The 27,195-nt window shown below is 36.5% G+C and overlaps 1 protein-coding gene across 1 annotated transcript in view; it reads right to left on the bottom strand.

Moving 5' to 3' along the window:
• The window catches only part of LOC136030113 (uncharacterized), a 115,462-nt gene extending 88,703 nt beyond the window's left edge, over nt 1-26,759 (bottom strand). The window contains exons 1-2 of the mRNA XM_065708789.1: nt 26,573-26,759; nt 13,322-13,401 (exon numbers count right to left, since the gene is read on the bottom strand). Coding sequence (XP_065564861.1) covers nt 13,322-13,401; nt 26,573-26,636 — 144 coding nt within the window. The 5' untranslated portion in view covers nt 26,637-26,759. The remainder of the gene's footprint in view (nt 1-13,321; nt 13,402-26,572) is intronic.
• Nucleotides 26,760-27,195: the final 436 nt, after the last annotated feature.

Below are 27,195 nucleotides of genomic sequence, written 5' to 3'. Positions count from 1 at the left end.
ATAGAGCATCTGAGACATGAGATCTTTCTATATATTAATTTTCATTAAGATCCGATCACCCATTCGTAAGAAAACCGTACCTCAATTTTCAAGATTTCCTCTCCATCCAGCCCCCCTCCCCCAAAATGTTCAAATTGGAGAAACTACTGTTACAAAGTCAATTTGTGCAGATCCAACACGCCTTTTCCAAGATTTCCGGTTTCCAAGATTTCCATTTCCCCATCAGCCCCCTATGTCCCCGGATCCAATCCGAATTGAAAATGGAGCATCTGAGACATTAAATCTTTCTATATATTAGTTTTCATTAAGATCCGATCACCCATTCGTAAGATAATACCTCAATTTCCACGATTTCCACTCCCTCCACCCCCCCCCATGGTTGAGTCGGATAAACTACTGTTATGAAGCCAATTTGTGCAGGTCCATGACACGCCTACCAATTTTCATCATTCTAGCACGTCTAGAAGAACCGAACTCACCAAAGTACTGGGAATCCCCCCCAACTCCCCCAAAGAGAATGGATCCGGTCCAGTTATGTCAATCACGCATTTAGGACTCGTGCTTGGTCTTCCCACCAAATTTCATCTTGGCCTCTCCCCTCTAAGCATTTCCTAAGATTTCTGCTTTCCCCCTCAACCTCCCCCCAATGTCACCAGATCTGGTCGAGATTTAAAGTAAGAGCTCTGAGACACAAGGTCCTTCTAAATATCATATTTCATTAAGATCCGACCACCTGTTCGTAAGTTAAAAATAATTACTTTTTCTACTTTTTCCGAATTAACCAAAATATCCCCCCAAATCCTCCAAAGGGAGCGGATCCATTCTGGTTATGTCAATCATGTATCTAGGAATTATACTTATTCTCCTCAGCAAGTTTGGTTCGGTAAATATATATATATATATATATATATATATATATATATATATATATATATATATATATATATATATATATATATATATATATATATATATATATATATATATATATATATATATATATATATATATATCTATATATATAAAAATAAGTTGTCTGTCTGTGGATGGATGGATGGATCAGGTGACGTCACCTGAAAAAACTGGATCAGGTGACGTCAAAACTGAAAAAACTAAAAAAAGGCAAAAACTACAAAAAAAACTAAAAACTAATAAAAAAAATAAAAAAGCTAAAAAACTAAAAAAACTAAAAAAAGGCAAAAACTACAAAAAAAACTAAAAACTAATAAAAAAGCTAAAAAACTAAAAAAACTAAAAAAAGGCAAAAACTACAAAAAAAACTAAAAACTAATAAAAAAAATAAAAAAGCTAAAAAACTAAAAAAACTAAAAACTAAAAAAAACTAAAAAAAAGGAAAAAACTGAAAAATAAGCTAAAATAAAGGTAAAAACCAATAAAAAACTAAAAAAAAAACTGAAAAAACTAAAAAAAGGCAAAAACTACAAAAAAAACTAAAAACTAATAAAAAAAAGTAGAAAAGCTAAAAAACTAAAAAAACTAAAAAAAGGTAAAAAACTAAAAAAAATAAAAAATAAAAAAAAACTAAAAAAAAGGAAAAAACTGAAAAATAAGCTAAAATAAAGGTAAAAACCAATAAAAAACTAAAAAGAAAAAAAGGAAAAAACTAAAAAAAATTTTCATCTAAAAAACTAAAAAAAACTAAAAAAGGTAAAAACTAAAAGAACTAAAAAAGAAAAAAATAAATGACGCAACTCAAAGAGAAAGCGACCAGGACAAAAGGAATGTTCGATTAGCAATCAACAAAGCACCGGGACACAGGGAGTATAAATGACGACCAGGAAATAAGTAAAAAAAAAAACTATCTATATATATAAAAATAAGTTGTCTGTGGATCTGTGGATCGTGGATCAGGTGACGTCACCTGAAAAAACTGGATCAGGTGACGTCAAAACTGAAAAAACTAAAAAAAGGCAAAAACTACAAAAAAACTAAAAACTAATAAAAAAAATAAAAAAGTTAAAAAACTAAAAAAACTAAAAAAAGGCAAAAACTACAAAAAAAAACTAAAAACTAATAAAAAAGCTAAAAAACTAAAAAAACTAAAAAAAAGGCAAAAACTACAAAAAAAACTAAAAACTAATAAAAAAAATAAAAAAGCTAAAAAACTAAAAAAACTAAAAAAACTAAAAAAAGGTAAAAAACTAAAAAAACTAAAAACTAAAAAAAACTAAAAAAAAGGAAAAAACTGAAAAATAAGCTAAAATAAAGGTAAAAACCAATAAAAAACTAAAAAAAAACTGAAAAAACTAAAAAAAGGCAAAAACTACAAAAAAACTAAAAACTAATAAAAAAAGTAAAAAAGCTAAAAAACTAAAAAAACTAAAAAAACTAAAAAAAGGTAAAAAACTAAAAAAAATAAAAAATAAAAAAAAAACAAAAAAAAGGAAAAAACTGAAAAATAAGCTAACAAAACTAAAAAATCTAAAAATCTAAATAAACTAAAAAAGAAAAAAAAAGGAAAAAAATAAAGGAGAAAAACAAAACTAAAAAACGAATGTATATACAGACCGGTACACCGGGATACAAATGACGACCGGGACACAGGGAATATAAATGACGACCGGGACACAGGGACACAACTACAACGGGGACACCGGGGGAAACAGGGGGATATAAATGACGACCGGGACAAAAAAACTAAAAAGAAAAAAAAACTAAAAACTAATAAAAAAACTAAAAAATCTAAAAATCTAAATAAGCTAAAAAAGAAAAAAAAGGAAAAAAATAAAGGAGAAAAACAAAACTAAAAAACGAATGTATATACAGACCGGGACACCGGGATACAAATGACGACCGGGACACAGGGAATATAAATGACGACCGGGACACAGGGACACAACTACAACGGGGACACCGGGGGAAACAGGGGGATGTAAATGACGACCGGGACACCGGGACAGGGAATGGTCGATTAGCAATCACCATCAAAAAAGCTCAAGGGCAATCATTAGAATCATGAGGTATAGATCTGAATACAGATTGTTTTCCCATGGACCATTATATGTTGCATGTTCAAGAGTCGGTAAACCTGACAATCTATTTATATGCAAAGACAATGGGACAGCAAAGAATGTTGTATATTCGCAAGTTTATATATATATATATATATATATATATATATATATATCTATATTCACAGGTGGGACATAGGGACACAACTACAATGGCGCGTAACTATTATGGCGCGTAACGACTTACGCGCGCGGGGGGGCTTGGGGGGGGGCGCGAAGCGCCCCCACCAACTAGGTGTTGGGGTGGCGCGAAGCGCCACCCCAACAGCTAGTATATATATATATATATATATATATATATATATATATATATATATATATGTTTGTCTGTTAACTGACGTCATATTTGTGTATCGACTGACGTCATGTTTGTCGACTGACGTTATTATAAGGATTGAGCATTATGCCGTCATGAAGTTGTTTGTCGACTGACGTCATGTTTGTCGAATGACGAAATTACAGACCGGGACACCGGGACACAAATGATGACCGGAACACTCAAAGAGAAATTACAGACTGGGACACCGGGACACAGGGAATATAAATGACGACCGGGACACAGGGACTCAACTACAATGGGGACGCCGGGGGGCACAGGGGGGATATATAAATGACGACGGGGACACAGGGAATGCTCGATTAGAAATCACCATCAACAAAGCTCAAGGGCAATCATTAGAATAATGAGGTATAGATCTGAATACAGATTTCTTCCCATGGACAATTATACGCTGCATGTTCAAGAGTCGGTAAACCTGACAATCTATTTATATGCACAGACAATGGGACAGCGAAGAATGTTGTATATTCGCAAGTTTTACGTGGTTAAGAACATGTGCATATCTATCTATATTCAGAGGTGGGACACAGGGACACAACTACAATGGCGCGGAGGATCTTTCTTTGGGTCCCTCAAACATACAGATTGAAAACCTAGTATGAGTCGGACTTCTACAAAGCGAACCATGTCCACGTTTTATCAAAATATATCTGTACGCAGATACATCAAAATATATTTATAAAGACTTAGTTTTATATGGGGGATTTGCGTAATTTTGGGCCCTTTACTCTGAAACTAGATGACCATAACATCCTCGGAGGCAAAGCTTTTGAAATTTTGACCATTCTTAATACAATGACTATCACGAAATTTGGTTCAATATTTTTTGGACTACAGGGGTGCCCATGGAGCAAGGAATTGGCGCTGTTTAGCCCTCCGACCGATGTTAGCCCTGAAAAGGGTACCGGTACTTTTAGTTTGCTATAGAAAGATCCCTCCCAATTTCTTCGACCATTCGTTCAACATGATGACAGCGGTAAAAGAAAAACATATGAGACACCTTTCTTGACTTAGTCAATAACCCCATTCGTTGACTCGGGTAGGAACAAATCTCGTGAAACATGGGCATGTAGTACTATGTTTAAAGATCATTAGATCAGAAACCAGCAGACCTGGAATTTCAATATCGAGAATTTTACGGCCAATCTACAGAGCATTTTAACTAGCCTGCTAGCCCCACCCATCCCGGAAACAGTCCTTACAATTACATTTACTCGTACCACATCTGGCATAAAGATGAATGAGCCGATTGGAGCCTTCCTTGCATATCTCATTTAATTACCATCTGAATAACTACCGAAAACCGTCTCTTCCCAACCCCTTAGCTTCACTGATTTAGAAAAAAATAAGATAGTACAGTGCGGCAAAGCTGCACATTTTACGATGCCTAAGAGAAATGTCAAGTACCTAATCATATTAAAAAAATCTTTTGGGCAATACACCCTTGACAATGGCTAATCAGCCTTTTTAAGCAACGACAAGCCCATACATTTCGGAGGAGGACCCGACTTATGAATCATATATGTTCTCCTTGATTCTACAATCACTTCATGGTTGCAGATTTCAACCATTCATGATAAATGGATGCAGAAAGTCCAGGGAGGGGTGAGAGGGCTTAAGTAGATATTGCTACACATGTGATGTCTAAAAGCATTGGAAGTATACCAAAACAATGATTATCCTGACGACGACGAGGGCAATATTAATCTGCAACGACGTCTGTGTGACCATTATAATGATGATATCGGAAACAAACACAATGACCTTCAATATTTCCGTAGTATGCCTAGTCATCGTTAATACCATCGTCACACATGTCATCGTTAACACCTCCATCAGTCTTACCGTCGTCAACAGTGGGTGTCGTCGTTATTATCGAGATTGCAGTCGTTTTTTTATATATTACCACACTCATCATTGCCGTCATTATCATCGCCATTCCTTTCCACACCGTAGATTGTCGTCGACGTCATTAAATTAGTCAAAAACCTCTGAAATGCATCTATATAGCTGCTTCTGATAATACCGCTTCCAAACCTCCTGTGCAGCCTTAATCGATTTGTCATAATCATTTGTCACCTTGATCTTTATGGATTTTACTAAGTTGTTTTTGTTTTGTTTTTTTTTTTATGGGGACTGGGTGTGATTTTTTGCGGTTTGCGTAAGTTGAGTTTTTTGCAGTGTTGACTTTTGCCTGTCCATTCTTACGAACACAATTATCTGTGAGAACAATTTGTCTGAACGCAAACACCTTAAAGGTCTCACAAAAGTAAAAATACAATTGAAGTCCAAGGGACTCTATCCAAACATAAAAATACGTTAAGCAAAAAAGAGATCTCCTACAAGTGCCATGGGGGTTCTTCCGGAAACATCTCAATCGCAGTGTTTTTGTTTCTTCTCTTCTAACAGATGCGCTAACTAAATCAAATATAATATGAATGACAAATTAGAACATGCAGTTTCTTCGCATACAAACACACAGTAAGTCGATGAAACAGACAATCCAATATCCCAAAGTAGTTACAGGAGGGCTTCCTAAACAAATATTTTGTTCCTAACTTGTTCCTAAACAAACTTCTTAAGAGAAGCAAGATGGTAAAAATTCAAAAACTTTCTAGAAAAATTACTTTTTTAGACAAATACTTTTCAATTTTTAGACCCGCCACGAAATAACTTTTTCATGGTTGCAGCGAGAGCTATAACCTAGTAAAGACCGAACCAAGGCTCATAGTAACCGCAAGTTTAAAAGCCTGTTTCGAAAAAAAAACTGTCTAGTGAAAAAATAAGATTCGACGTTGATACAGGAATAGTAACTATTATTTCGGTTACGCTTAGTAATAAAATTTTATTGTGAAAACAAATTTACTAACATTTCGAAAAAGAGCCTAAAGCTCCTTGAAAACTGGATCAGATCTATATGGGAAGGGAACCATTGGAATAAGTATGGCTAAAAACCTTGTTCGGGGAAATTACAACCCTCGACGTTGAACAACAAGGAAACTCACTTATTTGCATGGGAAGCACCAATATATCTCCTTTTTTTTTTTACTATGGTTGATCGTAACGAACCAGTATTTTCGGAATGTTAGGAGAAGACTTCTTTGAAAGGAACCCGACATATTTGTGCTACCAAACATCAAATGGAAGAGAATGACAATTTTAACATGGTCAATCGATTTCAAGTTAATACAAACCAACCATTCAAAAACGCATTGTGAAAAAAAAACTACCTAGTGAATGCAGGAGAAACATAGTTTCCTACCTTGACCAACAATGAAAATCGCCTTTTTGTATGTCATCACTGGTGTATTTCTTCCCCCCCCCCTGGGACGATCGTATCAAACCATTGGTCGTGGAATGTTGGGAGGGATGATTGGAAAGTAAATCACAATACCTAGTACCCTATCTAACTATATGAAAGGATACAACAAAGTAGCGTTTTATACCAAAAAAGATTGATTTACCACAAAGCCGACCAAAATCCCAGGGAAAGGAAATTCTGAGATAGCCAATAAATTTCTCATCGTGGTCCAAAATCCTCCTCTGAGGGGTTTTAAACCTGGACCTTGAAAAATGGCCCTACAGAATACGGATCAAGCTCAGCAATTTGACGTGAATACTACAGTGAGTTCTGTGTTTATTCCTAAACCTTCAACTGATGATAGCATTTATGCTGCAGTGATTGCCAAGTATGTTGATAAAGTACTATCAGCCGATGATGACCTTATTAAGTAATGCAATAAATAAAGTTTTTTTCAACTGAAAGTAAGGAACAAATAAAAACCTAAAACAAACAGAAATTATTACGTATATGAGGGGGGATACCCCTCAACTATAGATTACTCTTCACGCTAAAGTTTTTTGTTATTAAAAAAACTTCTTGTGCTAATTAAACGGCCCTTGTGGGGAGGAGGTAGAATTCACCTCACCTCACCCCCCAAAAAATCCATTTACGGAAGTTTATTCCGCTTAAAATCCCCCTCCCCCAGATAATTCCATTTTCGATGAAAATTCTCTCAGGAATTCCCTGCATATAATTCCGCCTAGAAAATTTTTCTTAGCTTACCTTAATTTGAAAAAAGACTTATTTTTCATTTAATTTATAATCATTTTTCAAATAAAGCCGGAAATCGCCCTCCCTCGTAATAAATATTTCCTGGAAACCCCCCTCCCAATAGAAATTTTTTCCCGTAGGAAATTCCCCATGAAGCATTTCTCCAGCAGAAAATTCCCCCATAATAGAGAATTTCTCCCGTGGGAAATCCCCCTATAAAATTACACCAGATTATTCCGATTCCTTTGCAAATTTCCCCCCAGAACATCTGCACAAGTAAAATTGAGTCAACAAAGAGAAAGTAAGACAAATAAAAAGAATTTCGTATAGGGGTTCTGGACAATTTTTCCCATGTAAATTCCTCTCGAAAATTTATGCCAAAAAACTTCCCTCCCCATGGGAAATCCTAGCCGTAGAAAATCTCTCCAGAAAATTTCCCCTCCTCGATAAATGTCTCTTTAATTCCCAATAACAAATACTTTATGTAAGCAGTAAGGGTATTTCATATCTTATAGCCCTTTCCGCAGGGGCTATGTTGGGGGAGAGGCATCGTTATTTGACCTTACAACTATGCTCAAAAAATTGTTATCTCAAAATTTTGATCAGATGACTTTGGGAAAAAGGGACAAAGGAGGGAGGCTAGATGCCCCTCCCAAAACTTTTTAGTCACCATGAAAAAGCACTAGAACTTTTAAATTTCCGTTCGACAGAACCTTCTCCCGGATTCTCTAGGACCATACAAAATAAACTTTTAATGTTTTCTCCTTTTCTAATTTAATAAATCCAAAATCATTGAGCCGTCCAGGAATGAAATGCTACATCACTAAATATAACTTCATCAACAATAAAGTAAATTAACTTAGATCAGTAAACACTAAGATGCATGTCCATATTATACATATCTCTTATATGGACTGCGTGGCTTTTGGATACAAGCACGTCACCATACGCGCTACTACTGCTGTACCTGGGAGGCTTAATCTATAATTTTTTGATACTTTCAAATGGATAAGATATCTCAGAATTTTCTATGAACAGTACGGGGCATAGTGTTTAGTGCTCCGCGGGGGAAAATCAAGCTTGGTGCCACAAAATGGCGGAAAATGTCTCTTTTCCATTGTATTATTTCTTTTTAATTTACCTTCAAACGGACCATCTATATATCTTCTACGACTACCAACTCGATAAGACCACCGCTGAGAAAAAAAATTAATAAATAAATAAACACAACTCCATGACATTTCTTCTTGCAAAATCCAATATTGTTGTAGATAGGAACTTGAAACCTTCACAAAAGGGTTCTCTTACATGCTGAATGTAATGGTGTGATTGTCATTAAGATCACTTGCCTTTTTAGGGGTGATCCTTCTCTTTTTTGGGAATCAGGCAAATTTTCTCAGGTTCGTAGATTTTGAGGTGTAACATTAAACTCCATGGATTTAAAATATTTGTAATTAGCATGAAAACCAAATTTTTTTGATGTTTTAATTGTTACCAAAATTCCTTACTTAGAGTTTGGTTACTATTGGCCAGTGTCTCCTTACATACAGTTTGATACCAGAAACTGTTTGATAATATTGAATTAACTTCTAAACGTCTTAAGTTTTAATAAGGCTCTTTAATTTTCTTTGAAAAACCTCTTTTACCAGGTTTTTCGGGTCAGTAAAAAAAACTTAATTTTTAAGGGTACAGTACTGCGTCTTCCATTGCTAATCTTCGTCTTCGGAATCAAAGATTACGAGAAGAGGGGGGGATAACTAAAAAAAGAAGGGAGACATCAAAATGTGCACATACTTGCGGGCATACATAACGAGAAAGCAGGGATGAAAGCTTTAGAGACGATTCTTTATATACTCAGGAAAGTATTTGGAACTGCAACTATGTTTATAGCCTTACTTTCTCTTTCTAGTTATAAACGCTGCAACCCAGTTACAACAAAAATAATTATATTAATATATACTCTGCCAAGTATTCTTTAGCCATCTAACAAATGAACATGAAGAACAAGATTCTTGGCATTAGTTGGCAAAGCATTCCACGCAAGAGGAAAAGAAATTAAAAGTAGGCACTAGAGTAAATGGTTCAACATAAAATAAATACGAGGAGTTACAAACATCTGATAAATAAGAACAAAGCTGCACACTGACATACCACTATCTATAACAATCTAAAATGCAAAAAGCCAAGACTATATTTCCAAGTTACCCAAATAGAATGAAACAAAAAAATCCCACCGATTCTTCATATCCACAATAGTACAATAGAACAAGAGCTAAGAGCTCATATGGCACTTGTGACGAGGCGAGAAGAGCTAAGAGCCAAGAGATCATATGGTATGAGCTCTAACAAAATTCTATGAATCAATAGATTGATTTAAAAAGGAAAATAAGAGGCTTAATGCCGGTCAAGATTTAAAATAAGAGCTCTGAGTCACAAAGTCCTTCTAAATATCAAAATTCATTAAGATCCGATCACCCACTCGTAAGTTATAAATACCTAATTTTTTCTAATTTTTCCTCTCCCTTTTGCCCCCCAGATGGTCGTATCTGGGAAAACGACTTTATCAAGTCAAATTGTGCAGCTCCCTGACACGCCTACCTAGCACGTCCAGAAGCACCGAACTCGCCAAATCACTGAACCCCTCCCCCCAACTCCCCCAAAGAGAGCGAATCCAGTACGATTCTGTCAATCACGTACCAAGGACATTTGTTTATTCTATCCACCAAGCTTCATTCCGATTCCTCCACTCCAAGTGTTTTTCCAAGATTTCCCCCTCCAACTCCCCCCAATGTCAAAACATCTGGTCGGGATTTGAAACAAGAGCTCTGAGACATGAATTCCTTCTAAAAATGAAATTTCATTACAATCCGATCATCTATTCGTAAGATAAAAATACCCCAATTTTCATGTTTTCCAAGAATTCCGGTTTCCCCCTTCAACTCCCCCGAATGTCACAGGATCTGGTCGGAATTTGAAATTAGAACTTTAAAGCACAAGATCCTTCTAAATATCAAATTTCATTAAGATCTGGTCACCCTTTCGTAAGTTACAAATACCTCAATTTTCAAAATTACCCCCCCCCCCCAATTCCACCAAAGAGAGCAGATCCGGTCCAGTTATGTCAGTCACGTATCTTAGACAGGTTTCTATTCTTCCCATCCAGTTTCATCCTGATCTCACCGCTTTGGTGAGAGTATTATCTAAGATTTCCGGTCCCCCCAACTGCCCCCCCCCCAATTACGCTTGATCCGGTTGAGATTCAAAATAAAAGATCTGAGTTACGAAATCCTTTTAAATATGAAGTTTCATGAAGATCCGATCACTCCTTCGTAAGTTAAAAATACGTCATTTTTTCTTATTTTTCAGAATTATCCCCCCCCCCAATTGAGCGGATCCATTCCAATTATGTAAATTACGTATGCAAGACTTCTACTTATTTTTCCTACCAAGTTTCATCCCAATCCCTCCAATCTAAGCGTTTTCCATCATTTTTGGTTTCCCCACCCCAAACTTCCCCCAATATCACCAGATCTTGTCAGGATTTAAACTAAGAGCTTTGAGACACGATATCCTTGTAAATGTCTAATTTCATGGAGATCCAATCACCCGTTCGTAAGTTAAAAATATCTAATTTTTTCTAATTTTTATGAATTAACCCCCCCCCAGCTACCCCAAAAAGAGCGGATCCATTCTGGTTATGTCAATCATGTATCTAGGACTCGTGTTTTTTTTCCCACCAAGTTTCATCCCGATCCCTCCACTCTAAGTGTTTTCCAAGTTTTAGGTTTCCCCCTCCCAACTCCCCCCCCAATGTCACCAGATCCGGTCGGGTTTAAAATAAGAGCTCTGAGCCACGATATCCTTTTAAATATCAAATTTCATTGAGATCCGATCACCCGTTCGTAAGTTAAAAATACCTCATTTTTTTTCATTTTTCAGAAATACCCCCCCCCCCCCAACTACCCCAAAGAGAGCGGATCCGTTCCGTTTACGTCAATATCTATCTACGTCAATATCAATATATATCTACCTCATTTTTTCTAATTTTTAAGAATTACTCCCCCCCCAACTACCCCAAAGAGAGCAAATCAGTTCCGATTATGTCAATCATGTATCTGTTAATTGCGCTTATTTTTCCCATCAAGTTACATCCCGATCCCTCCACTCTAAGTGTTTTCCAAGATTTTAGGTTCCCCCCCCTCCAACTCCCCCCAATGTTATCAGATCCGGTCGGGATTTAAAATAAGAGCTCTGAGACACAATATCATTCCAAACATCAAATTTCATTAAGATCCAATCACCCGCTCATAAGTTAAAAATACTTCATTTTTTCTATTTTTTCCGAATTAACCGGCTCCCCACTCCCCCCCCCCCAGATGGTCAAATCGGGAAAACGACTATTTCTAATTTAATCTGGTCCGGTCCCTGATACGCTTGCCAAATTTCATCGTCCTAACTTACCTGGAAGTGCCTAAAGTAGCAAAACCGGGACTTTAGGTTTCCCCCCTCCACCTCCCCCCAATGTCATCAGATCCGGTCGGGATTTAAAATAAGAGCTCTGAGACACAATGTCATTCCAAACATCAAATTTCATTAAGATCCAATCACCCGCTCATAAGTTAAAAATACTTCATTTTTTTCTATTTTTTGCGAATTAACCGGCCCAAAGATGATCAAATCGGGAAAACGACTATTTCTAATTTAATCTGGTCCGGTCCCTGATACGCTTGCCAAATTTCATCGTCCTAGCTTACCTGGAAGTGCCGAAAGTAGCAAAACCGGGACCGACAGACCGACAGAATTGGCGATTGCTATATGTCACTTGGTTAATACCAAGTGCCATAAAAACAAAGACTGCACAGCAGAAAGTGCTAGTCGTTTCTGTCTAGTGCTGAAGGTTCTTGTCGTCTAATTGCAACTAAATCCTTCTGTCTAGTTTTACTTTTGCGTCTACAGAAATTTTTATAGCCGAATATCGGTAATGCTGCCAAGGATTCTTTATTTATTCAACAAGTGAAGTAAAATTAAAAGGATTCCCAGGCAGTATCCAGGACCCGAAGTGTTGGTCCGACCCGTAAAAACGTAAGTAAAATGTATATAAACAAGTTTTTGATGCGTTTTTTGTAGAACTTCCCTCCCCCCAAAAAAAGTCTCCCTGAACAAAAATCTTGGATAGGGCCCTGATTACAGCAAGTATTATAACGATTTCAGACAAATTTCAAACGTACAATTATATTCTCAAACTCTTCAGGACTAACATACTCTACCTTCACGTCAAATAGAAACAAAGAGGTCCAACGATTGCCATGGCATAGCGAATGGACCACCGACACAGAAAACTCCTCAATTACAGCAAAATCAACATTCTGGCACGAGACCGGAAATACTTAAGTTTCGGAAGACATTTCCAACTCTTAATTAACTACACACTGAGCTTTAAACATCTCATTGTTAAGGAAACAGGGAAACATAATATCCATGTTGACAAGTTCTGATCGATAGGTAAATACAAACGCTTCCCACCCTTTTATGGATCCTAACAAACATTGCATTTGTATATGAGCCCCCATCCTAGTTAGAGAGCAAACTAAAGAATGTAGGAATATCCCAGATATTTTGCCTAAGACTTGCATTTTTTTGGAAGGGAAAATTTTTCTAACCGGAATTAGGGTTTCAACACACGAAGTTTTCTAGACCCCAGTAGTCAAATGCTAATGCAAAATAGCATGTCTAAAACTTTGTCTAGCGGCGAGGGCTCAACTTGATCTTGGAAGGAATCAACTTCTATTTTAACGAAACCACAATTGGGTACAGAATTGTGTTTAAATTGTCCACCATGGTAAAATTCCAGCTGAGACACCTTAATTAAAAATGACATAAAATTAAAGAACTCACCGCATAAGTAGTAATATCTCTTTTTCTTCTTTCATAAATATACTTTGGTCGAATGATCGAGTAGTGTTCTTTTTCATTTCCTAAAAAACACAAGAGAAACATATTTACAAGTCAAACTTTGTTAAGCTAGATTTTCAACAAAAAGAGACTTTTTTCTGATAGATGTAAGCAGCAAACTTGAAAATTAAAACAAACAAAAAATATTGCTTGTAGTTTGGGTAATATAGACATATAACTGCAAAATTGGTTCAAATAAACAGGATCATGATATTTAGGTATATATACAGAATTCGGAAAAACAGCCCTTTACTGAAAGCATAAAACCAGATTAGGAGCAGAAAAGTCCTCAAGCAGCCAGCAGTAAGTGAAAAGACAAATTCTAAGACTCTACAGTATTTATTCGTCCAAGAAATCAATGAATTTTAGCAGGCCTATACAAGTTTAATTCTCTTAACAGATAAACCAAGAATTATAGAAATATAGAAAAATATCATGAGTCTATGAAACTGAAAAAGGTCTTTCTTTAAATAGAAAATTAATTTTGAGTTTTATTTCATACCTCTCTTAATGACATTTTAGGAGAACTGCTCATAAAAAGCATACTAATATAAAATACAAGATTAAAACAAGAAAATCCTAAGAATTCAGTGAATTAAGCCCTCCCCCCCCCAAAAAAAAAGATGGCTGTGTCCGACGTCGAAACCAGTGACCAATACATGCACGCCTTGAGGGAGGTGGTGTAGAACCCCAATAGTGACCGCAATGGTTGAAGTTCCAGTGATTACACATTTCAACGCTCCTACTATGTCCAAGTGCCCCGCTACTAGTGAAAAAAAAGGAACGTCTCAGGGTTTCAAGCTCAACTTTCGAATTCCCGAAAATAAATTTTGGTACTTTGCCTTTTTTCTCCGGTTGAGGGTATTCAACCATAGAGATTATAATGGTGTCCTTTTTGTGCTTCCGGGCCTTTCAACTACAGAAATGACACCAAAAAGTGCAACTTTGGGTGCCATGTGCCACTTTATTTATCTTTATTATTTATTTATGATTGCAATATCAAAAATTACAAAAAAAACGCAGATATGACCAAGAGCTTTAAACTGAACCATTGAACACCTACCTATTATGTTCCAATAGCCTACTAGTTCTGCTAGTAAGCAGACAAATTATTATATTTACTAGGGGAACTGGTAGGGGGAGTATATAAGGGGGATTAGTAATAAGATCCTTTTTAGATTCAGTGGCTGCACCCTTAAAATACATCCCCCATTTAAACTATGTTTAGTTAACTCCCAGCGCAATGACAATAAACATTTGTATGAATAACCTCAGCCTTCTCCCTGACAATAGCAATAAAAATGGTATTGACTTTAGCAACCCTGCCAGTATTAGCTTCATACCCGAAGAGGTTGCTGAGATATGGTTGATACACTTTTATGATAACCCACTTTTGCATAGTGTATTCTAACTTAGTTCGATATCCCCTTAAAAAGGCCATTACAGTTTCACCTGGATACTCTTAGCCTTAATAACCTGATGATACATTCTTTAGCAGCCTGCATCCACATACGGCGTTTTGATTTACTTCAACATCACCCTTACCATTCCCAAAAATTTTGGAGTGCCCCATCATTTTTATGGCACTTGGTATTTACCAAGTGAAATAAAGCAATCGCAATTTCTGTTGGTCTATCGGTCCTAACTTTGCTAGTTTGGGCACTTCCAGATAAGCTAGGAAGACGAAATTTGGCAGGCATATCAGGGACCAAACCAAATTAAATTACAAATAGTCGTTTCCCCGATTGGATTATCTGGGGAGGAGTGGGTGGACGGTTAATTCGGAAAAATTAGAAAAAATAATGTATTTTTAATTTACGGACGGTTGATCGGATCTTAATGAAATTTAATATTTAGAAGGATATCGTGTCTCAGAACTCTTATTGTAAATCCTGACTGGATCTGGTTACACTGGGGGGAGTTGGAGGGGGAAAACTGAAATCTTGGAAAACGCTTAGAGTGGAGAGATTGGGATGAAACTTGGTGTGAAGAATTAGCACAAGCCCTAGATACGTGATTGACATAACCGGAAAGGATCCAATTTCTTTGGGGGAGTTGGGGGGGCCGATTCGGTAATTCGGAAAAATTAGAAAAAATGGGGTATCTTTAACTTACAAATAGGAGATTGAACCCTAATGAAATTTGATATTTAGAAGGACCTCAAGTCTCAGAGCTCTCATTTTATATCCTGATCGGATCCGGTGACATTGGAGGAGTTAGAGGAGGAAACTGGAAATCTTGGAAAACACTTACAGTGGAGAGATCGTGATGAACTTGGTGGGAAGAATAAGCACACGTCCTAGATACATGATTGACATAACCAGACCAGATTGGCTCTCTTTGGGGGAGTTGGGGGTGGGGGGTAATTCAGAAAAATTTGAATAAATGAGGTATTTTGAACTTACAAATGGGTGATCAAATCTTAACGAAATTTGATATTTAAAAGGACCTCATGTCTCAAGACTTCTTGTTTTAAATCCCGACCGGATACAGTGACACTGGGGGGAGCTGGAGGGGGAAACTGGAAATCTTGAGAAACGCTTAGAGTATAGAAATCAGGATGAAACTTTGTGGGAAGAATAAGCACATTTCCTGGATACTTTATTTACATAACCGGACGGATCCACTCGCTTTGGGGGAGTTGGGGGAATTTGCTAGTTTGGGCACTTCCAAATAAGCTAGGACAATGAAAGTTGGCAGGCATATTAGGGACCAGACTAGATTAAATCAGAAATAATCTCTTTCCCGATTTGACCATCTGGGGGGGGGGGGCGAGCAAACAAGATAGTTGAGAAGAATTTTATTTGCCGATAAAACAACTGATTGTTCCTGTTAAGTATGGCTTGTGGTCTAGGGGTATGATTCTCGCTGGGGGTGTGAGAGTTCTCAGGTTTGATTCCAGGACCACCCCAATTTTTACATGAAGAAGATCCATAACTAGATACGTGATCAATATAGCGAACGCTGAAAGTTGGCAGGCATATCACGTACCCGACCAGATTAAATCAGAAATAGTCGCTTCCCGGATTTGACCATCTGGGGGGGGGAGTCGAAGGATGGTTAATTAGGAAAAGGACCTATTTTTAACTTGCGAACAGGTTATCGGATCTTAATGAAGCTTGATATTCAGAAGAATCCCGTGTCTCAGAGCTCTTATTTTAAGTCCCGATCGGATCCGGTGACACTGGGGGAGTTGGGAGGGGGAAAACCGGAAATCTTGGAAAACGCTTAGAGTGGAGAGATCGTAATGAAGCTTGGTGGGAAGAAGCTCTTGGCTCTTCCGACCTCGTCACAAGTGCCATACGAGCTGTTGGCTCTTTTTTTGTATGAAGACAGCTTCCAATTAGATAATAATAATAACAAAACCATTGTGGTAGATTAGGAGTCGAAGTAGTTATAGCAGTAATAGCAGTATTAGTATTCACATTGTACCTTTTTGATTAGTTGAACATCCCCCCGTCGTGTCCTGGTAGTTTCAACATAATACTTTAAATTGTTTCTTAGATATTGCTCATATGCCCTTTTGATAGGCTACATTTACATAGTGTGCTTTGATTTAGTCCCCGTTCCCCTAAAAATTTTCTTGAAGTTTAATATTAGTAGCCTTAATCTCAGTGGTAAAAGCAGTTGTTGTAGTAGCAGAAGAAGCAGCAGCAGTGGTGGTAGTAGCATTATGCATGTAATGCCTTATGATTATTTCAATTTGGCCCTCAACATACCATGAAAGTTTATTTAATATTCATAGCCATTCCTGAGAAATTACACATATGCTAATTTTGGCTACTGGTATGCATTTAGTGTGTTTTGAGTTAGTTCAAAATCCACCCAAATATTCTCTAAAAGTTTACACTTAATATCCTTAGCCTCAGTTGAATACTAGCCATAGCAGCAATAGAATAGAATATATTCATTCACTACAATAGCAGGAGCTAACATGAGCATGTCACTGTTAAAAGGAAGAAGACGCAAACTAAGGATCAAAGCAAAAAAACAAATAAGCAGGAACACAGAAATTTTAAGTAGCAAGTGCTGCTTCGAGGTCAAAAAATTAAGATAAGTCATAAATAAAATTTATATTCATCAAAACTCGATTTGCATAGCTCATGTTTATAGCAGTGACCATTTATCCAGAAAATATCAATGAAAAATGTAAATAATTGATTCATTCAAAAACACTCACAGGCAAATACCTGAAATAAACTACAGCAAACATCAAATATTTGTCAAGATAATGTTAAAAAAATGCCAAGTAAAATAAGGGACAAATGATTTGCCATATCTCTCAGTACTAGAGGCTGGGTAAGTCATCAATCGCAGACAATTCTTTTTATTTATCAGTCTAGTGAATGGTCCTTCAGTAGGGGGGGGGGGGATCTCAAGGTTGGATAATAAACCATGATGAGTTGGGGAATTCAAACAATTTAGTCCAATCAATATATCAACTTATGTCTACAACTATCAAATGAATTCAAGTTGAGCTGTTTCAGAGCATCATCATATGTTGAGTAGTTGTGTCCAAATATAGTTTTTAAAGCTCTTTTTTGTATTATCTCAAGTCCATCTGATTGATCTTTTATCAAACAAAGATGCCAAACTGGAATGCATACTCAGAAGAAGGTCTAACATAGCTGTAGTATATAGACTATTAAAATCTCCGGTAACATACCAAATCTCTTTCGGTTGGAAAATGAATATAAAAGTGGAGTGCCTTTTTTAGTCAAGGTAGTCAATATTCAATTGACTACTACAATGTTCAATAGATTAAATCTTTGTCCAAAAGTATTTCCAGGATTTTAACTGTTTTCTTTATTGGCAGAAGAGAATTATGAAATGAGTGGCTGTCAACCTTAGGAAGGAAAAAGTCATATAAGAGTTTTTGCTTTGCTGACAGTCAGTCTTACCTGTCCTATTTCAGCTTTTAGATCATTAAAAATTAGCGTCAAGTCAGACTGCTCAGTAGTCGTTGGGCTTAGTTGTAGTGATAAGACAGTTAACTCATCATCAAATTTAAAACACTGACAAATTGTTGTTAAAATATGGTGAAAAACAATAAGAAACTAGACCTACGTTGCCTGAGCAACGTGGTGTTGCGGCAACCTTTGTCCGGCTTGCCGAATAAATTGTAGCGAGAGCAACACTTTGGTTTTGTTTCTTTGCTATCGGTTAAACGCTGAAGCTGTCACCCTATCGAAGCTTTTAAAACGTTATGTTCAAAGAAGAACGGGATCAGTAATCACATGATCAAAGGCTATTCCTCAGCGTTGAAAAAACAACAATAACAAAAGAATATCGAAAGAAGGGACTAAATTGATTTTGCAGCCAGTTAGGCTTTATCTTTTTCAATCGTAGACATCGTGACGGATCAAGACTTGGAACAATATCTTATATAATCTAGTTGGTATTGTAAAGCTATCCGTAACTTTTCAGGATCAAAATACCATAGATGACACTCTATTAATTATTACGAAACTGCCTCGTTGTTTTACGTTATCATTTGTACCCGTTGCGTAAACACTTAATTCTAGGTTACAGTGAGTATGGGTAGCCTACATCAACTAGGAAAAGTTACAAACACCTCTTCACTAAAGATAATTCTAGCCTAACAGAGGATTATTACAGACTTATTACTTACAAGTCCTCTACATGTCTGACCACTGGAACCGACTCGGTCTTATCATCAAATACACTGGAAACAAATAAAAGGTACCGTACACCAAATAGCAAAATTTACAAACCCCTCACTGCCGAAGATAATTATGAGCTAACAACCGCCCTTTCCTTACAAGTCCCCTACATGTCTCATAATTGGTATTAGCTTATTTTTGGTCTCAGTGTGTAACCTACGACTGAAGTTGTCAACCCCTTGAAACTTTCAAACTAGTATATCTCATGAAGGAATTTTTGTATAAAAAAATGGATGACATATAATTTGATCAGCTCATCAAGAGCTATCGATTGCCATTAAAAAAAAAATTCTACCTGTCTTAGTTCAAAAGTTGATTTTTCTGCCGTAGGCCAACTTTCTAATGTCACCACTTAGAAAGGAGCAAAGGATAAGCTCCAATTTCTTTAGCAATGACAGAAGTTTTAAATTTTAAGACGTACATCTATTTCTCTACCTCAATCCCAAGTCCAAAAAAAACAAATGATAAACCCAGCCAAAATCATGGCAGCACTTTCAGACCCGTGGGAAAATGCCGCTTTTTTGCTTCTGTAAATTTTTCTATGTATCACTCAAAGAAGATATATTGGCAGTGGGGCCGGGTAACTGCCGCATATATTTAACACTCAGGGATTTTAGTCCATCTTCAATTTGAAAGTGGTTCCTGCCTGCTTGCCTGCTAGAACGGAGCTTTCCATTGAAAAGCGGAAACATGGTTTGATGAAACGAAAGCTTGGCTGCACAACTTCAGATATTCCTCTCTGACATAGGCTACATAACTCTACTTCACTTCGCATACCATAGGCTCTGGCTCGTGGACAAGAAAAAACCATCCTTTTTGGCCCCAGGCAACAGTTCTGCAGAGCTCTCCAAAATACAATGCCATATTCATCAATTCGGCCTGAGGTCCACACTTTCCGTAAAAACCGCACAGGTTAAACCCTTACCAGTTTCCAGGAATAAGCCGACATCGACGGCATAGGAAAAAAACAAGAGCTAAGAGCTCATATGGCACTTGTGACGAGGCGAGAAGAGCTAAGAGCCAAGAGATCATATGGTATGAGCTCTAACAAAATTCTATGAATCAATAGATTGATCTAAAAAGGAAAATAAAAGGCTTAATGCCGGTTAGGATTTAAAATAAGAGCTCTGAGTCACGATGTCCCTCTAAATATCAAAATTCATTAAGATCCGATCACCCATCCGTAAGTTATAAATACCTAATTTTTTCTAATTTTTCCTCTCCCTTTAGCCCCCCAGATGGTCGAATCTGGGAAAACAACTTTATCAAGTCAAATTGTGCAGCTCCCTGACACGCCTACCAATTTTCATCGTCCTAGCACGTCCAGAAGCACCAAACTCACCAAATCACTGAACCCCTCCCCCCGACTCCCCCAAAGAGAGCGAATCCAGTACGATTCTGCCAATCACGTATCAAGGACATTTGTTTATTCTGTCCACCAAGCTTCATCCCGATTCCTCCACTCCAAGTGTTTTTCCAAGATTTCCCCCTCCAACTCCCCCCAATGTCAAAAAATCTGGTCGGGATTTGAAATAAGAGCTGTGAGACATGAATTCCTTCTAAAAATCAAATTTCATTAAGATACGATCATCTATTCGTAAGATAAAAAATACCCCAATTTTCACTTTTTCCAAGAATTCTGGTTTCCCCCTCCAACTCCCCCAAATGTCACAGGATCTAGTCGGAATTTAAAATTAGAACTTTAAAGCACAAGATCCTTCTAAATATCAAATTTCATTAAGATCTGGTCACCCTTTCGTAAGTTATAAATACCTCAATTTTCAAAATTACCCCCCCCCCCCAATTCCACCAAAGAGAGCAGATTCGGCCCGGTTATGTCAGTCACGTATCTTCGACAGGTTTATATTCTTCCCATCCAGTTTCATCCTGATCTCGCCGCTTTAAGTATTTTCTAAGATTTCCCGTCCCCCCCAACTGCCCCACCAATTACGCTTGATCCGGTTGAGATTTAAAATAAGAGATCTGAGTTACGAGCTCCTTCTAAATATAAAGTTTCATGAAGATCCGATCACTCCTTCGTAAGTTAAAAATACGTCATTTTTTCTTATTTTTCAGAATTAACCCCCCCCCCCCCAATAGAGCGGGTCCGTTCTAATTATGTAAATCACATATGTAAGACTTCTGCTTATTTTTCCCACCAAGTTTTATCCCAATCCCTCCAATCTAAGCGTTTTCCATGATTTTAGGTTCCCCAACCCCAAACTTCCCCCAATGTCACCAGATACGATCAGAATTTAAAATAAGAGCTTTGAGACACGATATTCTTCTAAATATAAAATTTCATTGAGATCCGATCACCTATTCGTAAGTTAAAAATACCTCATTTTTTCTAATTTTTCAGAATTAACCCCTCCCCCAACTACCCCAAAGAGAGCGGATCGGCTCCGATTATGTCAATCATGTATCTGGGACTTGTGCTTATTTTTCCCATCAAGTTTCATCCTGATCCCTTCACTCCAAGTGTTTTCCAAAATTTTAGGTTTCCCCCCTCCTACTCCCCCCAATGTCATCAGATCCGGTCGGGATTTGAAATAAGAGCTCTGAGACACAGTATCATTTCAAACATCAAATTCCATTAAGATCCCATCACCTGCTCATAAGTTAAAAATGCTTCATTTTTTCTATTTTCTCGGAATTAACTGCCCCCCCCCCCAGATGTTCAAATCGGGAAAACGACTATTTCTAATTTAATCTGGTCCGGTCCCTGATACACTTGCCAAGTTTCATTGTCCTAGCTTACCTGGAAGTGCCTAAAGTAGCAAAACCAGGACAGACAGACCAACAGAATTTGTGATTGCTATATGTCCCTTGGTTAATACCAAGTGCCATAAAAACGGGACAAAACCCAAGTGTTGCTCTCGCAACACAAGGAATGTGGGCATAATTTAGTCCCTTGTGACAAACTGTAAAAAAATAGCTAAAAATCCAGATGGCTCATGATCAGGGAGTTTGACCAACTGAGATCTTTTAAAAAGAAAACTACCAAGCATACATAGAACAAATGGACAGCACCCATAACCTTAGCTTTTTCCAGTACTACATTATGGCCAAGACTGTCAAAAACCTTAACTATGTCAGCAAATAATGCATCAACATGCATCTCATCTCTTTGCACATGTTAAAGCATGGTGACCATCCATAAGGATGGTAGAAATAGCATTAGCATAAACACAATACCTATTGGTTAATTCAGCATCCCCTCAACATGATTTGAAACTGAAAGTTTCACACTAATATTCTAAGCTGTTCCTAAGATATTGCTTATATGCCCTTTTGACAACCTGTATGCATATAAGGTCTTTCAAATTAATTTAATATTTCCTGAAAATTTTGTCATTTTGACCCCCTACCCCAGATGTTTGCAGATATACCCCTAATCTTATATTTCTTTGTTTTTGAAGCAAAAAAACCTTTTTTTAAGTTTCATTTACCTGAACTAATTTGCTTCATATTTAATAAACTTAATTTCAATGATATATAGGTGCACATCTGCTATTATGAAGGAGGAGTGGTGGATCATTTTGTTGGCGGTGGTGGGAGGGACAGATGCCCCAAAGTGTGTTTTAATGCTGAAACATCCTTATTCTCATTGAGCCTTCAGATAGGGAAGGGAAGATTGAGGTACAATTGATTTTCAATCCCTCTTGATTTCTGGGAATACTTTTGGTCTATGCTTTTATTCTGAAAGCCAAGAGTAACGTTAAACTGAAAAACTGATAGAATTTATTCCAAAAAGGGGAGGGCTGTCCCCTCTTTAACTTCCCTTTGTGGTCAAGGAAACTTTGCATGATGCTCATTCAATTGGATATTGAGAGTTCTAGTGCCTTTTTCAAAAGTCAAAAGTGATTAGAGAACAACCAGCCCCTGTCCTAGAACCTTGTGTGCTATCTTTTCCTTTTGTACCCCTTAGGGCAACACAAGTGTGCTGTTTGGACAGATGATGGGGACCTCACTGGAGGGTTCAAAGTCAACTCAGGCATTTGACAGGGATGCATTTTGTTCCTAGTGCTGTTTACAACAATCATTGACTTGATCCTGCAGACATGCAGCTTCATAAATGGCATCCAATTGAATGAAAGTTGTACCTTATTTGATACAGATAATATAATACTCCTTTCTTACTTTAGAGAGGAGCTTCAGTACAATATAAATGAGCTCTTGAAAGTATGTAAATGAATAGGTTTGGAAACTGAAATCATGCACAACAATGTGAATAAACTACCTGCTGAGCTGCTGACAGTTAAAGCGAAGAAAATTGAAAAGGTTGAGCCATTTGGATATCTTGGGAGTCTAGTGAGCACCAATGGAAGCCCTGAGTACAAAATTGTCATGGGTGTTGCATGCACAAGAAGTGCCTTTGATAAGTTAAGAAATGTTTGGAGAAGTGCCACTTTCTCTTTGAAGATTCAATTGAGGCTCTTCAATAGCAATGTCCAGTCAGTACTAATGTGTGACTCTCAAAGCTAATTAAAAACTCATTCATTAGATAAAAGACTAAAAAGTCACTTGTTATTTATAAAGTCATAAGTAGTTGGTGGCAATATTTGGAACACATGGTTAGAATGGGCAAAAATTGCCTGCCTCATGATGTTTGGTGTTGGACAATGCCTAGAAAAAAAAAATCCAGCACTCTCAAGAACATCCCTTCCTGATCTTTGGCAAAAGATGCTGGAGAGGTGTTTGTGGGGATGTATTGTTGCTGTGTAGACCAGCATGGGAAGTCCTAACTAAAAGAACTAATCTCATATATTGAAATATACTGTACATTGTAAAATAGGAATTTTACAATATCTGAAACCATCAGGAGGTATGGGGTCATTGTCAGAAAGGTAACTACAATATTTCAAAATAGTATAAAATAAGGGATCAATGGTACCCAACTACTAAATATTTGCCCAAAATTTCATTCACCAAGTTTAGAGAAAAGTTACTAAACTAGAGTTGTATTAGTAATTTTTTCCTTTTTTCCATTACTTAGCTTGGAGAAAAGTGAACAAATCAACTGATGCCTTCTTTATAGTAACTTATTATCTGGTCCACAGCTTTTAATCTATGATCTTATGCTAAAAAATTAGCTCAAACTTACAATTTGATTATTAAATTCATTACTTTAGAGTAATATATACTGAAAGCATTGATTCATTCAAAGAACATACAGCCTAATTAAACACACATTTAAATTTACTAGCATTATTCTAAAATCCCAAATGTCTTCCTGACATCTGTATATAAAAGTGTGTTTTCTGTAAATTAAAATTTGAGGTAACATTACAACAGTGAATGTGAAAATTAAGCAAAAAATAAACCAAATGTCTTCCTTCTACAAAAATGATGGGAGAGCATGCTAAATTATACACTGCTTCAAATGGTGATCATGCTGATATTTTTTCCAGCATATCAATGCTCAAGAAAATGAGCTCCTGGAGATTGACCCCTCCCATATAACTCAAGGACACCCAAAACAAATCTGCAAAATTCATGCAAAGACTGGACCAAGATGCAGCTTCTTCTTGAACTGGATTGTGAACCTCTGGAACAACCTCAAGGAGAACACTGTTTCTGCTGAATCAACAGATGTATTTAAACGCTGTCTGGATGCTGAGTGGAGTGACAAACCATGGAGATTTGACTGGGATGCGCCAGAATCTTCCACCAGAATTTAATCCACCACGTATGCAACTGTCATCACAAGGAGTGATTCAACAGGATCGAAAGTCCTTATTTCACTCCAAGATGTGATTTAAGGTAATATATTCTTGCTTACTTTTTCTGATCTCTACTGCTAGGTTACCAAAGAGCATATCATGTAGAAAGCATACCCTTTTAGATAAAATTATAGCAGTTCATACAACTGGCTTTCCTATAAAGTGAATGTACCACTTGATGCCTTCTTTATGCTATTTATGAATATAATTATTGCTTTGGTAAATTTCTAGTTTAGTAACTTTTGGCTATCTTGGAAAGGGATCAGGTTAGAAAAATGAAACTTTCAGGGATGGGTCTACAGGCTAAAGTATGTCCTGGGAAGGTATTTTGAAGTATCTACAACTACTCCCTCTCCCTCTAGAGGGTCCTGACCTTTAAAAATATGTGTTATAAAAGTGAAACCTTGCAAAATAGATCTTCTGCTTGAATGATGTACAACAAAATTGTTTTCAGCTTCACAACTTTGCTCAATCCCAATTTATAAGGTTTTAAAGATATGCAAATAAATTTCCTAAATTTTGAAAAAAAACCTGATATGGCTCAGAATTCTATTCAAATAACAGGAATTGCATTTTAAGAACTAAAGGCATAGAAAAAGCAACTGGTAACTATAAATTAAGATAAAATGTTGTTTTGTCAAAATTTCAATAGACCTGTCATGTAGGCAAATTTCAGGGCCCTCTAGAGGGAGTAGGAGAGGAGGCGAGTACTTTAAAATATCTTCCCAGGATAAACTTTAGCCTGTAGACCCATCCCAAAAAGTTTCATTTTCTTAACCTAGTCCCTTTCTAAGATAGCCAAAAGTCACTAAACTAGAATTTTACCTTAAATTATTTGAAATTGGAATTGAGATTTAAGCACTTTTTGAGCTCTTAAAATTGGCAAATTTTGAAAAAATTATGACAGTTCATAGGCTATAATTGACTTACCAATAAAGCAAACATACCACTTGTTGCCTTTTTTATGTTCTTTACAAATATAATAATTGCTTCTACCACAAATTCAAATTTAAGCACTTTTAAAGCTCTTCAATATGACAAATTTTGATTAAAATATGACTTTTTGCTTGTTTTCCACAAAATAATACTGTCAGCACCATCTTTTCCATTATTTTTGAAAAAATGCTATATTTTCTCTGTGCTAAAATTATTTATAATAAGGTTAGTTTAGGTTATGTTAAAAAGTGCTTAAACTTGAATTTAAGGTAAAAGCAATTATTATATTTGTAAAGAGAAAAAAAAGGTATCAAGTGATAAATTCATTTTATTGGTAAGCCAGTTATATAAACTGCTATAATTTTATCCCTTTTCATACAGACATAAGATTAACATTTGAAATCTGTTGATCTAGGGCAGATAAGTGAAGGAATAAAATCAGAGCCGAAGATATTATCTTGGAAGCTGTTTTTTTAAGTTCCTATTTCTACTTTTTCTGTGGCCTATTCTAAAGCTTGGGAAATTGCACAAAGACTAGTCTATGTTGGTTTGGCCTTGGGAAATCTGAGTTTGGTTTCATTTTGCGTGTGTGATTAGTAGCTCTTTTCAATTGAGTTTTTTCTGAATGCATTTAAAGTAAACTTATTCCTAGGAAAATGTAGGCTATCCTAAAATATATTCCTGTGCTCCTTACCTACCACTGCTATTCTGGTTTTGCCCCCTGCTATAAATTTCTGCAGGCACTCTTGGCCATGAATAATGCAGATTGAGGTCTAACCTGGTCCAATTGCTCTAGAGTTAAATACCTATGCTGGTCCAATGTCAAGTTGATAATATATGCTACTTACCGAAAATGACTTGAACTGTTTGTAGCAGAAGATATTTCAGAATCAAGTTTCCGAAAACGGGCATTTCATTTAGGGAAATTTCATAGGCTAATTTTAATCCATATATAACTAGAAACCTTCACTTCCACCCAAATAACTAAATATAAGTTGGATTCTTTGATTTCCTCTCAATAATCCAAAGGTGACTGCAGTGGCATCTAGGAAAGTCATGTTTTAGGACATCTATACTATACTTTAAATTTATAAATAATAAGTAGGCTTTTTCTGCCGTCAAAAAAAAATAGACGACTGTTAGCTAACTATTTTCTCAGTAATTTCATTTTCGACATCTAACAAAATTGTTAACTAAAATTTCTAGAGAATTTCTTTAACAGCTCGAATCATTGTTCGAGAATTTGAAGCGCAATACTAAAAACCAGATAATGCAGCAAAACAAGATGGCTACGTTTCATGTTTACAAAATTGATAGAGAAGCCAAAGACTAGTAATAGTTCTTGATAAAACTTTTGGACAAGTTAGGAGCAAATTTTCACCCAAAAAAACCGGACACAAAAGCATTTGTGGCTTTTCTGACTTGATCAATACAATCTTGTGTTTTTATGGCACTCGGTATCTACCAAGTG

The sequence above is a fragment of the Artemia franciscana genome, chromosome 8 (genome assembly GCF_032884065.1).
Source record: "Artemia franciscana chromosome 8, ASM3288406v1, whole genome shotgun sequence".
Taxonomy (NCBI): Eukaryota; Metazoa; Arthropoda; class Branchiopoda; order Anostraca; family Artemiidae; genus Artemia; species Artemia franciscana.
Note: the sequence above shows the minus strand (reverse complement) of the source record. Positions and strands in the feature narration are given on the sequence as shown.